The sequence below is a fragment of the Pundamilia nyererei genome, unplaced genomic scaffold, assembly GCF_000239375.1.
Source record: "Pundamilia nyererei isolate P.nyererei 1_Seehausen unplaced genomic scaffold, PunNye1.0 scaffold00097, whole genome shotgun sequence".
Taxonomy (NCBI): Eukaryota; Metazoa; Chordata; class Actinopteri; order Cichliformes; family Cichlidae; genus Pundamilia; species Pundamilia nyererei.
Genome location: NW_005187498.1, coordinates 1,250,881 through 1,267,098, shown reverse-complemented (window position 1 = coordinate 1,267,098; position 16,218 = coordinate 1,250,881). Strand labels below are relative to the sequence as shown.

The 16,218-nt window shown below is 40.6% G+C and overlaps 1 protein-coding gene across 2 annotated transcripts in view; it reads left to right on the top strand.

Moving 5' to 3' along the window:
* The first annotated feature begins 4,911 nt into the window (after positions 1 to 4,911).
* Positions 4,912 to 16,218, top strand: part of igsf9bb (immunoglobulin superfamily, member 9Bb) — a 142,227-nt gene continuing 130,920 nt past the window's right edge. For both annotated transcript variants that reach the window (XM_013912674.1, XM_013912675.1), the window contains exon 1: positions 4,912 to 5,182. In XM_013912674.1, coding sequence (XP_013768128.1) covers positions 5,119 to 5,182 — 64 coding nt within the window. In that variant the 5' untranslated portion in view covers positions 4,912 to 5,118. The remainder of the gene's footprint in view (positions 5,183 to 16,218) is intronic.

Sequence of the window (16,218 nt, the reverse complement as noted above, 5' to 3'; positions counted from 1 at the left end):
ACTAAGTAAAGCACTATACAAATACAGGCCATTTTACCATTTGCCTATGACAGCTAGGATAGACTCCAGTCACCCTGGCAGACTGAATTGGGCTTTCTTTTATTGAGTACAGAAGCTGAATTACTCTAACGTTTACCAAAGAATTGTTTTACACAAGTGCTAAACTTCAGGTTAAATCTGGCCCATGTACAAAGTTGTTATTGTAGTTCACATGTATTTGCAGTTTCCTTTCCAAGGCCTACAGGGAGGCTTCAATACAAAACACATCCAGGATATCAAGACATTGTTTCTCTTAAATGAGCTGAGAATTTTGCAAATTTATGAACACAAATCAGGTCAGATGTAACTCAGATTTCAACCGCAACCCAGAAGAGATCTTGCATATGAAGAAAGAGCTTTTATATCTTAGGTTATGTGGAAGCAGCTTTTTCATTGTTTATTTTTAAACTTTTCTACTGCTGTCCAGTAACTAACCTTTCTTCATACAGTAAGCTATGGTGGTGGATAATGACACAATAACTTGTTCATTACAGTTAAGGGAATTTTAACTGAAGAATCTATTTCATGGCTGAATCAATCTTTTATGGTGCCAGAGAGCAAATATTTGCTGGTGGATGCATTGTGTCCCTCATATCTTTTAAAAGTAGCCACAACTTGGAATCAGAACTTCTGTATTTTACGCCATCTTTGCTGTTGTAACAGTCATAACTGGCACAGGTTTTTGGACCCAAAGGCCGAACCTGAGAGAGGAACAGGTTTACTACTACTGCAGTTCCCTCCTTTATTGCATACGCCACTTTCTCAGCTCAGCTACTTCAGAGGGGAACAAATGAGGAAAAGGAAACATGTTGACCTTGTGTACAAAGGTTGCATTGGCAATCAGATTGGGCTTATTGGTGATGATATAAAGGCTACTGGTTATGTGACATTGGAACACTAAAAGGTCAGAACTACTGGCCCTTTAAATCAAAAATAAGCTGTCTGACTTTGATGTGATGTATATTTGTTTATTTGATATAAAGTGACTTAACTTTAAAATCCACGGTAAAAAAAATGTTGTCTTTGGCCAACAAATGATAAAAGAATACAGACAGGCAGTACAAAATCAGGAACATGTATGTTTCCATCTGTTCCAGTTTGTCATGTTGATGTTTTAAGTGGTGGTTTAGGGAAATATTTTGCTTGTTTGAAGGTTGAGCCTTTGGCAGAGCCTTTCTTCATTAATTTTCCGGACTTTTAGAAGAACTTTTGTCACCGTTGCACAACAACACATTAATAACGGTAAGGTGCAGAGTGTGTTGATGCATGCTGAATCATCCAGGTAAGTAAATCCCAAAAGGTTGATGTGGGGTTTAAAAACACTACGTCCAGATAAACCAAAAATCAACCTGTTGGGATGTAAGGTGTAAAATGTATCTGGTGTTGTGAGAAGCTATGAATCCACCCCGACCAATTAACACAGACAGGGTTTTCTATAAATATATTCTGAAGTCTGTTGTTGCTCATAATGGCTCAAGTTATCCCTGAGGGATAATGGCCATTAGAGGTCGCTGTCACTTTGGTTATTTGAAGGTATATTTGGACTTCAGACACAAGGCCACAAAATTGTAGAAAAACCATGACTTGTAACAGTAAATATCAGTGAGTTGAAAGTAACGTACACTGAGGATCAGGATACTTAAACTCTGTGGTGAGCAAGAATTTTAGTATCTACAGTCTTCTTTTGTAAATGCAGACATGGTGATCCTGGGAAGCTTAGACATCTGACTCTAGTAAAACTAACAGTCATTTTGAATATTATTTATTATTATTATTATTATTATTATTAACAACAACAACAACAATAATAATAATAATGATTGTTAATACTGTACCTGCATGGAATGAGCTCTGCTCTCTGTGCCTCTGCCTTCTGTTACCTGTATACATAAAAAAGAACTCAAAGGTAATATGGAAAGGTTATTATTAAACATAGTATTTCCTTTTTTTAGTCTGCTTTCCAGGCTTCTCATCTAAGCAGTAATTTGAAATAATTTCAGTTAATTTTAAGTTTTTGCTTAATCACATGTTCTTGTTTATTAAATTGAATTTATTATCTCTGATATTTGGACAGGTCCCCCTAAGTGACAGCATTTTAGATGTTTTCCAGATTTTTTTTTTTTTTAATTAAAATTGAGCTTGTTCAGGTAGAATATAGAGAGAAAATGTAGACCATGTCTTTAAATGACACGATACTAGTTTGTGTCATTGTTACAGTTTATAGCCACAACAGTTGATGGATTACACCTGGCTCATTAAACAACGGAGAGAATAAAAGCCTCTTGGAGTTGAGCATAATCGTGTGGCTCAGATAGTGTGATGAAAGCCTAATTTCCATATGCTATTTGCACTTCACACAGCACCTTTAAAGCCCACTGCTCATTGTGGCAGTGATCCAGGCTGTACTCTAGTCTTTACAGAGGCCAAAATGGCCGTTGAACATCAAGAAAGTAGACCTTACTTTGCATCTATGTGACAGCAATGTCACTGTCAGAGACACTGATATGCTGGTGCTTGACATGCCACATGCTTCTGCCTGCTTTCTGGTTGGAACAAGTGATGCATGTTTTTCCTGGTTAAACTGTTGTGACAACTGTCTGTCTACAGTTCAGTTTTTTTATCTACAAGTTTGACGTGAGTGATAACGTAGTGTCAACCACAATGCTGTGAATGTTTACTTGGGTGTAATTGTAGTTTAATCCACCAGGCTATAAATTTCATACTGTTTCTGACATGATGGCTTAGATGAGTTGCTTGACCGTTTACTTTAAGCGATCATAAGTGACAGGTGAGTTTCCACTTCTGCCAGTTTTATTGAGTTGGGGGTGTGGCTTTTGAAGATTGGCTATGGCAACTGGATAATGATGGCTCTATTATCCAGTAGACTTGAAAACATGTTTAGCCTTGTGGGGTACCTCAGGGATCTGTCTTGGGTCCAATTCTCTTTTTACTTTATATATTCCCCCTAGGCCAAATTATTAGGCAAATTCTCTTCCACTGTTTTTACGCTCTACAGACTCCATTGATTCTTTTAAAAAGCAGCTGAAGACATTTTTATAGATACGTTTTCAACTAATTTGTTGTTTTTATGTTGTATTTTATTGTTTTACATCGTTAGGTGTTATATTTTCATTCTTTGTATTGTGAAGTACTTTGTGATTTTCATCTGTGAAAAGGGCAATATAAATAAACTTTACTTACTTACTTACAAATGATTATCTATTGAAAATAGCACACTAGTCTATTTGGCCAAATCCCAGTCTGGGCCCCACACCTCTCCCTTAACACAGCAGGGGTATGAACCATACTCTAGTGTGGAACAATATCTATGCACCGACATATATAAAGACTGCTAATAAATACAATTACATAATTATTGAACTGATTATGACACTCCTTTAAAGAAAAGTTTTGAAAGTTGCCAAAATGTTTTAGTGAAATTAAACAGACTTTGTGAAACACACAAAATTGTTACATATGTCCTTTAGAAAAGAAGATTTGACTATTTTTTCTACAAGTATAGCATCCCAAAGTTAATTCAGCTGTGGATTTGTCAGACCTGAATCATTTGCTTAAACCTCACTGATCTCAGCAGGAAACTGGGCTGAACAGCAGCCAAAGTTTCGAATGGGAATCGTGGGAAACAGCGTAAATAAGGATACGAGTGACGCACAGGAATATGTTAAATAAAAATGACTTTAAATCACTTGTATTTGTCATCCTACCAGAGGCTATTAACAAAACCTCCTCCTCAAGGAGGTGTGGGGGTCCTTGCAGACCTTGAGGTAGAATTAGCTATGAGGCATGATGGATGGCTTGTGAGCAAGGCAGGCTGAGTCAGTTGAATTTAAAACTGCCATTGACGGAATCGTTATATGAAAAAGTGTGAATCATGCTGAATTCAGAAGTCTTGGAAATTAGTCAGGATTCTTTAATGGCAGTCTTGGTGACTTGGCAGACCACCAGCACGTCATTTAAACAGTGAACTCATATTTCAGAAGGGATATGAATGCACGGGTGTGAGTCACGTGATGATGTCCCCCCAACAAACACACACACACACACACACACACACACACACACACACACACACACACACACACACACACACACACACACACACACAGGGTAGTGGATTCCTCTCGTCTTATTGCGCAGCATGATACTGCAGCTCCGCAACAGCTCCACACGCCAACCCACCTTGAAACGCTCCCTCCACTGCTGCATTCATGCTGTCCAAGAAAAATGGGAAGATGTAGTTAATTACCTTTAAAAAGCTAAAATCAGGAAGTCATCGTTTTGTTCATAAGCACTGATTCCGTCGACTTGCAAAAATTCAGAGTCACGCATAATACAGTCAAAGAGCAGTAAACGCCTTAAAGAAACAGGATTGGTTTCCATCCATTATAAAGGGTAACCACCTGTTGGGTTGTTTCTGTCTGCGGATGTCTGGCGTGGTTTTATATAATAAGTTTTTCCCTTCAGTTTTATCATTGAGATGCTGCACTTACCATATCGGATGGTTTGCCTCTAACTCTATTACAAGTGACCAACATAATATTATTTTCTCCGATACACGCCATTACAGCTGTTAATGTAAGTTTATTCGCACTGAAACAAACAAACCACAAAAAGCCAGCGACGAGCAGCTATTCCTGGGCGCTCCACCGAGCAGAGGTGCAGAACCTCCGAGCCTCACCACATGCCAGGAACGCATCACTCCAACTCGGAAAACGACAGCGCAGGTAACCAATCGGCGTCCGGAGCCCACCCACACCCTTCAATGAAACGGGTGTGGAGGCGGGCTCGTGGATATCTAAAGGCTCGGGCTTGGTTTCACAGCGTCGCCTGCTCTCGTCCCATTGGCGCAGGTGATCCAACTCAGGATGCGAGTGGAGAGCGGAGGAGAGGGGAAGAGAGAGGGGGAAGCGCCGATGGAAAAGTGTCCAGGGCTCGGTTAACAAGAAGACAAGGATACCGGCCCGCTTCAGTTTGTCCTGGGGCACCCGGCGATGAGAGATTCACCGAAAGGGGCACTTTGAGATATGATGAGATTTATTTCTGGTCGGCAATAGTACTATGATTTGGTATGTGGCCACTTTGATAGCAAGTGTATTCAGCACCCGAGGAACGGCCGCTCAAGGTGAGTCGAAGTGCAGTGTGTGTGTCTTTGCTCAAGTTTTCACTTTGGCACGTTCAAACTATGAAACGGCTTTTTATGCTTTTCTTATTAGCTCACTCTGACTGTGTCGGCTCTATGGGAAAATGTCAAAACAAGTTCATACGTGTGTTCATCACCTGAGTGGGTAAAGGATAAGGGACCGGTCCACCGTTAAAAGAAAAAAAAAGGAGGAGGATAAAACCTGGTTTAAACATGCTTATTCCCGCCGTAATGTATCTCGGGAATTTGTGGTTATCATTGGTAAATGGCACTGCCGAAGTTGTGACGTTTTTGGCTCCAGAGTGACAGATTTTGCAGTCTATTTGGGTTGGCATATTCCTCCCGAGACGCGTGAGTTCGGGCTCTCGCAGCTGTAGCAGCCTGTCTCACTGAGCTCCACGCCGGTCTGCAGCTGCTGAAATCTGAAGGCAGATGTGATTAGTATGGTGCGCTGGTGTAGATGTCATTATAATGCTATGAATGGATTAACCTCTTCCTGGGGAGCGGCTGAAGCTCAGTTGTGGCGGGCTTTGTCCGCTAGAGGGAGAACTTTGACATTTATGGGAATTCACACGGTTGTCGTCACTCTTCAGGCTGCTTTTCACGCACTAATGACAAGTTGTGATGACTTCAGATTTCTTGGCTTGTTGACGTCATGGGTGAAAGATCATAACCTTTCCATGGGTCGCTGAGGGACTTCTTCTGAGAGGGTCAAGTGCAGCTGTTACCAAGCTTTATATTCAGAGAGCACATCAGTGTAGGAGGCAGTCTTTTGGTCAAAAAAGGACAAAAAACAGTGAAAAATTATAATTTTCTTAAAGCTAAGTTGACATATTGCTACAGTTTGTTCTGCCTTATCAGCGCTCCAAAGCTTGAGAGTATTCACATAGCACATTGTTACTGTTTGTTCAGTCTGATCAACTCTCCAAAGCTCAAAAGTATCCACATAGCTGTCTGTGAACCAGTTAATTAATTGTCTGAGCTTTAATTCTATATGGCATCATTTCCTTGCCACATATAATTCAGTGGTCTGAAAGTGTGTCATGGAGTCTGTCTCACATCAATGATGTCATGCACAGGGAGGGATATGGCGGGCAAGCAAAGCTGCAATAGCGCTTTAACCTTAAAAATCCCCCACTCATCTTGGAGAGAGAGGAGAGATGCAGGCGACTGGGACAGCATATGTGCTTCGGCATGATTAAATGATAAGGAAGGGATTCTGTCAGCGAGCTGTCCACCACTGTGTGTCAGACTTTTGACACAACAGACACTTGCAGGTTTTTTATTATGTTTATTTTTGCTCACATCATTCTGGCATGTGAGACAGGGCTCCGCTAGCTCCACTGCAAACAGTTATGTAATATGCAGCCTAAAAAGGATACACTTAAGCATCGCCTGCCAAAGGAAGGAGACTTAGAGCGATGTTTTTAAGCGGCTTCCCCAAGCTATTCAATGTCTGGGACAGCTGGCGACTTGTAGAAGGAGGAGCGATGGTGACTGGACTCGCGTTTTGTAAAGACGTCCCCCTTAGGAAGTCTGTCAGGTTATGCATCTGATCCTTGTGCTGTGACGGAGCTCTGCAGCATCCATTTTTGAGCACACAGGCACACTCACTGAGACAAACGGCCCGGCTGGTAGAAGCGGCGCAAGGCAGCATCCTTGCATCAGAGCGCTGCTGTCCCAAGCTGGCGGCTGGCAAGTGGCTCGACTTTCGCCATGTGATAACCTTGGACTTGAACCATTCTCCCTCTCTTTCTCTCCAGCCTTCCTTCCTCTTATTTCATCCTTCCCTTCCCAACATTCTCCCTCCTCTCACTTATCCTGTCTGACTCAGGTTCTCGTCGCCTCCTCTTCCTGCTTTCTCTCTGTACATTTGCCCTGTCGTCTTCCTCTTCCATGCACTCAGATGAACTCGCTCCCCTCCAGGTTTCTAGAGGTCTCTCTCAGCACGGCCGGGTAGCCGAGGGATAGCAACATGGTGGGTTGTGTTAATGGAGGCTCAGGGCACCCTCTGCAGCGACTGTCTGCTGTCATTCACACACACACACACACACACCATATGCACACATGTCAACGTTCTACTATCCCCTTGGGGAGCAGTGTGTCTTTAACCAGGATCTGAACATATGCCAACTAACAGGCTGTCTCCCCCAGACTAAGTGAACTAATTATAAATAAGCTGTGTGATAAATGCCACTCAGTTGCTACATAAATACACATGCTACGACATGCCAAGAGGGCTGGATAGGAGGTGGGAAGTAGGGGCTGTTTGCTTTGTAAAAAGAGAATTTCCCTGTGCAGTTTTTACCACTTCATGTAATATTCAATTTCACTCATACGTTGATTACTGTGTGCTATTTCAAGCCTTGAGGAGCATTACTGTAGACATGACCTATGTGTAAATAACAGAAGAAAGATGTTGTGCATCCTTAAAGTGCTTGAAAACTTAACCTTAAAAAGAGGCAGCCAACCCTTATCCTACTCCTCACCCTGACCCTAGGTGTGACCTAGGTACCTAGATGCCCCTTTTCTATGACATCATACCCATCATACTCTGAAACAGAGTGTTTAGAGCAGTCTGAAGCTCGTGCTTAAGATCCACAGGGATGCATGCATTCATGGTAAAAACTTTGATAGTGTCGCCACTGCCGAAAGTAATTTTCCATTAATTTGAAACGTAAAAAGTAACGCAAGTAAAAAACAAATCAAAAAAGTGAGACAAAGACAAAGTTTGTGCCACTGCTAAAGCTTTTAGCCACAGCTACACACTGAGCTAAAATGTGAAACTTTGTTATTTGCTCATGTTTAATATGAGCATCTGTCAATTGAACAGGACACACATGAGAAAAAAATAAGGAGAAGCGTAATAGGTCCACTTTTAAGAATGCTTTCATCATTTTTCATGATCTGTGTAGTCTGGTTCTAACTCTGATGTGTTTGTGCTCTGTTCAGTTCTTTTGGACTGCTGAGAAAATAAACAGTGTGACCCAATAAACCCACAAACACAGAGACTTGGTTCAGTTTACATTTGGCTTAAAAACTAAGTAAATAAGCCAGCTGCTTTTGCAATAAGCATCCGGGTTATTTTAGCATGAATGTACCGTTGGTGAATCCTGAGGTAGCAATAATTAGCACTTATACACAGTGTATCACTGTAAGTGCTAAATGAATATGAAGATCTTAATGTGATCAGTTAGTAGCAGTTGAAAATGTCTGTGTTTGTGTCCTCTGTGTGCTCTGTCAATTCATTAAGTCCACTAAAAATACAGCGTGAGCCCACAGTAATAATAGCACAACAATCCTGCCCAAGACGTCTCTTTTTCCTTGCATCGGTACCTGTTTGTCATTCTTCAGAACCTGTAATGGATTTGGAGTCTACAGTAATAACATAGTAATAAAGCTCTTAATCACATATCTAGTTGTGCAGGCACCCGTAGAACTTTTTTTATTCATCTTTCTCCATCTCCTGCATTTTTCTTCTGGTCTTTTGTCTCGATCCTTGAATTGGGCAGAGATAGTCAAAAAGTTGTGAAAATTGGTGCAATTGCCAATGGATGATATCCTCAGGGATGGATGAGTGGCGAAGTGATTGGCTGTGGCTCACCACCATTTTTCATGTAATTTCCAGTTAATGGCAATCATTATTATGATATTTATAAATAATTGAATCTTCATCACTGTAGTTTCATGTTGCTCAGATACCTGCTCTCTTTGAAAGGAACTTGTCCAACAATCACACTGATCATCTTCTTCAACCTTCAAACAGTAGAACCAGAAGTATGTTTCTGTCTTCTAGTTTGATTTTAAAATCGAATGCACATTTGCAGAGATGCTTATTATAACTGTTGGTCTGTTGGGAAAAAAAGGAGCAAGCTAGGTCAATTTCATGACTGTTTAGTTGATGCTCTTCCACTTATGCTCTGCTATGCTAAACGTAAGTTTTTCATCATCTTACACTGATCTGTAAATGTCTCTTTGTGAAGTGAGAATTAAACTCCTAGTATGTATGCATGCTAGTAAGCGAGCGATGTCGTGCTTTTTGTTTGAGGCAAACATGATAGTGGGTGTAAAGCGCTCCCTTAACTACTGTTGCATCACCCCCATGTCAAGGGTCTCAATGATTGGAACCCACTCAGGGGGACAACAGGAGGAGTGAGTGATTGCTGTTGTGTGTCACCATCACATCGGAGTGTGATAATGTGAGAAAAAGTAATGGACATAGTATGCTTTTTTTTTTTTTTAATGGTCCCAGTTAGTATATCCACATGGAAACACATGGAAAAGCAAACAAATCTTAAAATTAGGGCTTCAAGTTTAAATTAGGGCAAATTTTAGTCATGATCACAATTTTGGCTTCACGTAATCAATATGATCGAGCAACAATGAAAATGTGTGCTCCGCCAATAGAATGCAAAGCAAAAGCAAGTCATGCGCTCCCTCAATCACTGCCTGATGATGTGCCTGCATGTGCCAATCACAGCTGTCCCTGCACCCTGCAGTGTGAAGTTTTCTGGGCTGTCTCTGTGAGTACCACTGTACAAAAGAAAAAAATCTAATGCCTGGGACAGCAGAAGGTAAAGAGCTTTTTCCTCAAAAAGGATCATCTTCCATTGTTTGAAAATACTTTGAATATTTAGAAGTGATGTTACCCAAGAAAAAAAACCATCCACCTCACAAAGATACAAATCACCAACACAATCACATTCCACTTGACCAAAGATGTGTGTCCAATAAACATAAAGAGTGATGAAGGTTTGCAGCCTGAATAACCCTGAGCCGTGTGGAAGAAATAAAGGAGGATCCAAACGCAGGCACTTGTAAAGGTGTGAGGGTGGTTTATTAAACACAAAATAAAAATGGGCAAACGGCAAAAGGAACAGAAGGCTATCTAAACTGAGAACGACTAAACTAGTGGACACAAACCAGGACATGAACATGAAGGAGGATGAGCAGCGGAGAATGAAGACGGACAGCAGGGAAAACACACGAGTGTGACATGGTGGATACACAGACGGACCAGCAACTACAATGACAGAAGACGCGATTTAAATACACACAGAGAAACACAGGGAGATTACACACAGGTGGTGGACACAGCAGGGAGTAATTAACGAGACGAGACAAGGGAGGTAAAACTGAACACACTCACATGAGACGCAGACCTTCACAATAAAACAGGAAACAAGAAAACACTACACAAGGACGCAGACACGACACTGAGAGACAGACAGAATATAACACATGGAACTCAATGCTAAACATGAGACACAACCAAAGAACAATCCATAAACATGAATAAACAGAACATAGAATTCAAATAATAACCAACAAATCACAAAGGTAACAAAACGATCATTCATGAGCAAACCAAAACATAATAAACTTGGAATGCCGGGTTGAACCGAGCCAGAACCGTGACACCTTTGTTACGCCGCAGTTTGCCAAACCTGCTGGGGGTTTCCCATGAAGTCTTTCTTCTACACTCAGCTTTTTTTTCATTCGCTATGTGTTTATACAGTACACCACTGCATTTAATAAATAGTCATTATTAATCTCTGGCTCGCTTCTCGTTTTTCCACCGCTGTGAATTGGGAGTTTTTCCTTCTCGCTGTTTCCAAAGCTCTTGCTCATAGGGGGTCGTCTGGTCTGCTCCAGCTGTTCTCAGTCAAATCTTGCAGGATGCATATACAGAGGCCTCTATGGTAGATTCAGTGAAATGAGATTCATCTGGGCCTAAGTTGTGTTACTGACTGAGTGATGTTGTCAGAGCATGTGTATTTTGGGCAAAACTGAGCTGGCACAGAGCGCTGCTGCCTAATTAATTGAACTCACAAACTTTCCTGGTATCCCAGTTTTTTGATGATCCCTACAGTATGATCACTTAATGAGCAGTCTCGCTGTAAGTGGGTGGCTGCTTGGCAAAAATAAAGCTGCTGACCAAGAAATGGGAGACTCGTGTCTCATTTGCAGCGTGAATTTAAATCCTGCGGGTGTTCAGCATTTTCTAATTGAAGGACTTGTGTTTTCTGAGTGGGCTGAGAGTTGCTTTTCATTAGGAATGCTCAGATCCGACCTCTTATTGATCCGATTACTGACGTTAATGACCTAATTTCTACACATGCAGTATAAATTGATAGATCACCTGTTCGCATCTTTTCTCATTGTTGGCATTATAAACAGCTTCTTTCATTTATGCAATGTACACTCTAAATACAGAATTTTAGAGTCACATCGAAAAGGGTGAAATATGAATTTACTCTATATTAATAGTCCAGCAAACTTGTTAGTAAATTACTTAATGCAGAGAGTTCTGAGACATAGCGGTGGGCATCACAGACTCAAAACCAAAAGCAGGGGCATTTTCCATCCTTTTCCAATGAGCTACTGTCAGTGATGACATGCTTCCTAACTGAAAGTGTGAATTTCCTGAAACAAGGTGCCAACAGCAGCATCATTCAGTAATAGTGACATAGCATTATATCCCATGACACAGCATAAGTCAAATAGTGTTTACAAATATCCTAGTTAGTGTTTTCCCTGTAAAATGTGAGTAAAAGTATAATATAACTCCTTAACACTTTAACAATAACTAAAGCGCTCTAACCATGTAACTATGCAGGAGCTGCATTTGGGTTGCGCATCATCAGCTGCATGTATTTCCTCCTCGCTAGCCTGGTAGTACTCAACAGTGTTTTTGCCTCAAGTGGTGAAAAAAGCTTGTTGTCTCCACATTTAGCAGCAGCAGTTGTCTTGTATATTTTGTAAAGCATTGTGCGTTATTGGTGGTTGCTGAAGTGGATCCCTTTTTAAGTAATAAATCATCATAGCAAAAGCTGATACGGGACTCTCAGACGTGCCGAGGCTTGAGTTGTTGTAATGCACACCAGGGAATACAAATGCATGGTGTTGCTATAGCAATGATATCACGATATGACACTTTTATATCACATAAAAATGTATACTATAATGTGTATTACTGCAGGGATATGATATGGCACAGCCCAGCTGAGAGGACTGTAACCTACATGTCAAAATAAGGCCCCATGTGTCATTTTAGGTCAGTTTTTACCTGAATATTTGTTGCTTCACTGTGCTCATCAATGCATGGCACAGTCAGGTTTGCCTCCACAGTACTGCATGTTAACAATGTAACAAAAGGGAAAAGCAAAGGTACATGCAAACAATTATAGCTGAAGTGGGAAACTGAGATGATATCTTTTTCAAGGCTTTTGTGTTATTTTAAAGCTTTAATATGGTAGCAAAGATATGGAGTCATGGAACGGGAACAGAAGCTTCAGAAAGTCTTTGAAGCAAACATTTAGTTTCTTTGAGCCAAATCTCAGTGTGGTTTCATCTTTGCACCCAGATTCATTCTGAAGGCTAGACTCAGCAGTATGGTAAAGTACATGACTGTTTCTTTTCTTTCTTTCTTTTTTTTTTAACACAGAATTCTCTTAGCAAATAAATTTGCTTATAAAACGTTTGGCCACCACTATTTGACTTTAATCAATTCATCAAAATTCCAATTGCTGTCATTTTCAGGATCTTGAGAAAAGGTCCTGTAAGTTGCCTGCATGGTATACTTCCTGCAACAAGGCTAAAGGCTAATAAATGGTTAGTGAGGACTGTATGAGGTATACAGTGTAAATTAAAATGTACATGTATGCTCTTGTTTTGAATATTTTTTCCCAGTGTGCCCATTATTCAACAAAGGAACAATTCATAAATCATCGTCTTGCATCTTTTTCAGCATTATGTACTGGGTCTATATCAATATGGGTGTCAGTCTCAGAGAGGCCAATAATAGCTGATAATAGTAATTCACCAGTATGTGAATGTAGGTGTGAGTCAGAAGATGCACAGACTGAGCTGTGTGCATGAAAATGGCTCTCCGATGCTAAACACTCAACTTTCTAAAGGTCATGCATCCTGTTAAAATGAGAATGTATCTTAGTTTGAATCCTCTTGCATAAAAAAAGACGCAGTTTAAAGTTGGCACTTGTCAGTGGATATTTTTAGACTGAATTTTCTGCCTGCCAGCTTCATGTCGAGTTAATGTTCTCAGGCATGTGGTCGTACTCTTTGAAGCTGGATCATTGTCACTCTGGTTTACAGCTATGGACTACCCCCTTGTAAACTTTATCCAGCATTTATTTAAATGTTAGTTTGGCTAGGATGAAAGCAGGTTTTCCTTCTTCATCTTGAACCGAAACACAATAGTAAGAAATACTAATCACATTATTAGGTCCCTGTGATGCCAAAGACCTATAGGATGCTGCAAAAGAAATCACATCAGGAGTTTTTCAGTGGAGTTGCCTGTACATGTAAGTCCGTCCATCCATCCATCCATCCATCCATCCATCCATCCATCCAGCTTCTTCCGCTTTATCTGGGGCCGGGTCGCGGGGGCAGCAGCCTAAGCAGAGAAGCCCAGACCTCCCTCTCCCCAGCCACCTCCTACAGCTTATCCGGGGGAATACCAAGGCGTTCCCAGGCCAGCCGAGAGATATAACCTCTCCAGCGTGTCCTGGGTCTGCCCCGGGGACTCCTCCTGGTGGGACATGCCCGGAACATCTCACCCAGTAGGCGCCCAGGAGGCATCCTTGTCAGATGCCCGAACCACCTCAGCTGGCTCCTTTCGATGTGGAGCAGCAGCTGCTCTACTCTGAGCCCCTCCCGGATGTCTGAACTTCTCACCCTATCTCTAAGAGAGAGGCCAGCCACCCTTCGGAGGAAGCTCATTTCCGCCGCTTGTATTCGCGATCTCGTTCTTTCGGTCACTACCCACAGCTCGTGGCCATAGGTGAGGGTAGGGACGTAGATCGACCGGTAAATTGAGAGCTTCGCTTTTACCAAGACTGTACATGTAAGTAATGCATAAAAAATGTATTATGCCACCACCCAGTATCACAGCTTCCCTAAATTAACAGCTTTGGTATGTTTATTTTTCTATAATGGTAAATTGATCTGTTTGTTTAAACTCCTTAATTAATTTGAATTAATTATAATTATTGTTGTTATCAAGTGCTTTTTAAATTTACTGTTTAAAAAAAAGCTGATAAAATAGTATAGCAATATAATTATTTTTGATGAAGTGCAATCTAACGCAGCTCATGGTGAGATTTTTTTATAAACTCTAACTTTAAATCGCATTCTGTTTCACGTGTAAATGCACTGAGCTGCTACTATTTGATTGGTTTATGGTTAATGGGCAGTTGATCAGGTGCACAGGTCTAATAAAGTGGCGGACATGCACAGTATATTGTGCTTTGGGCGTCACCACATACAGACACTTTTCATTTACATAGAGTTTAATGGAAAGTAGCACTCTTGTTGCTTGGGGCAAATGGCACACTTCATAAAAGTCACCAACCTTTAGATGTCAATCAGCTTGTTATTTGGGCCAAGGAGCAGTGACTGACAGCTGCCGTCGTTCCCCCTGAGCTCCCAGCAGCCTCCATTTGGGTTCAGTGAACCTGTCCACTGAGGGTACACAGCCACACGAACTGATGGAAAAGATTGTGCGCTTTATGTGTAGTTGTAAATTGTTTCAGATCCCTGTCAGGTTTGCAGTATGTAAGCAGAACCTCCAGTGCAAGGACAGCACATTTCTGTTTCAGCTCAGTTATCAAAGAAAAGCACCTGATAAACTGACAAATAAAAATAAAAATCAACCCAAAATATTTTAGTTTAGTTCATTTTTGTCTATTCAGTGCAGACACAGTATCAGTGAGACATGAGAGAAGTGGAGCACAGGACAGAAAACACTTTGGGACAAATTTGGCTTCATTTTTGTGCAGTGTATACAGTCTATGGGATAAATAGGCAGAAGTTAATATAATTCATCTTTGGTTTTAGATGAATAAAACTTTATGAACTGTCAAAGACATCCAAGAAGGACCTGTATCCCCCAAATATACATTTACCTGCAGAGAAACTCAGATATCAAAATAGTTATCAAGTTTGCCATGAACTGAACTGGGAATGTTTCATATGCACACACTAGTGTTGACTTTCACACCTTTAGTAGCTTTAATAAGCGTGGGATACGTTTATAGTGCTGAAATTGGGACAGGAACAGCTGATTTTCTCTCAGGCTCAGCTGCAAGTGTTTTTCTATTGCACTTGGATTTGTGTGTCCCGTCACTCAGTGTCCTGGGTTTACCACTAATTCTATGTGGGGGATGACAGAGTTTGCTTATTTAGTATTGACTTCCTGTATAATGTTAACTATATATCACTCTAGGGTTGCTCGAAAAAAAATGATAATCACGATTATTTTCACTGAAATTGAGATCTCGATTATTTGACGATATTTATTTAACCCTTTAAGACCTACTATAGAACCAAGTCCGCCAGAGCTTATATTATTTTTTTACATGTTGTAGTGCCATTTGTGGGAGCATTTCAAGTTGCTATACAACTGTTATAGCCCATATTTTAATAATATGTATGCATTAAGTCCATAGTAACTACATTAATTGCAAAAAAAGTGCAATAAACTACAAAAAAATTGAAAATCGTTTTTGTTTTTTATACATATATTTCTACTTGGAGAAATTTAAGAGGTTTATCCCTCAAAACTTTAAATACAAAAAAGTTGCAAAAAATAGTTTACAACAACAGGAAATTTAGTTTGAGTGTCTTCATAGTTTTATTTTGGAGATACAACAATTTTTATATACTGCAGGAAAAACAAAAAACAATCCTATGATGCAAATTTGCAAAGAAAACAGCAGGTGCATCAAAATAAACTATTTCCAGCAGTGCAATTTGAGTTCTAAGCATCTCAGAAACTATTCAGAAAAGTCAAACATGACCAGTATAGTCTCTTAAGGCCTACAAGTAAAAAACTGCATTTTCCGCGAAAATGACGTCACTTCCGGTTTCGGCCAGGAAATGGCGGACATGCGATAGTTTCTGGAATATTATGTTTTTGTTCCTGCAAGCGCTTTTTATGCAATTTTTGCAAAGCTATATGTGGAAGGAAACCTTGACCGAGGACAAGCTGATGGCAT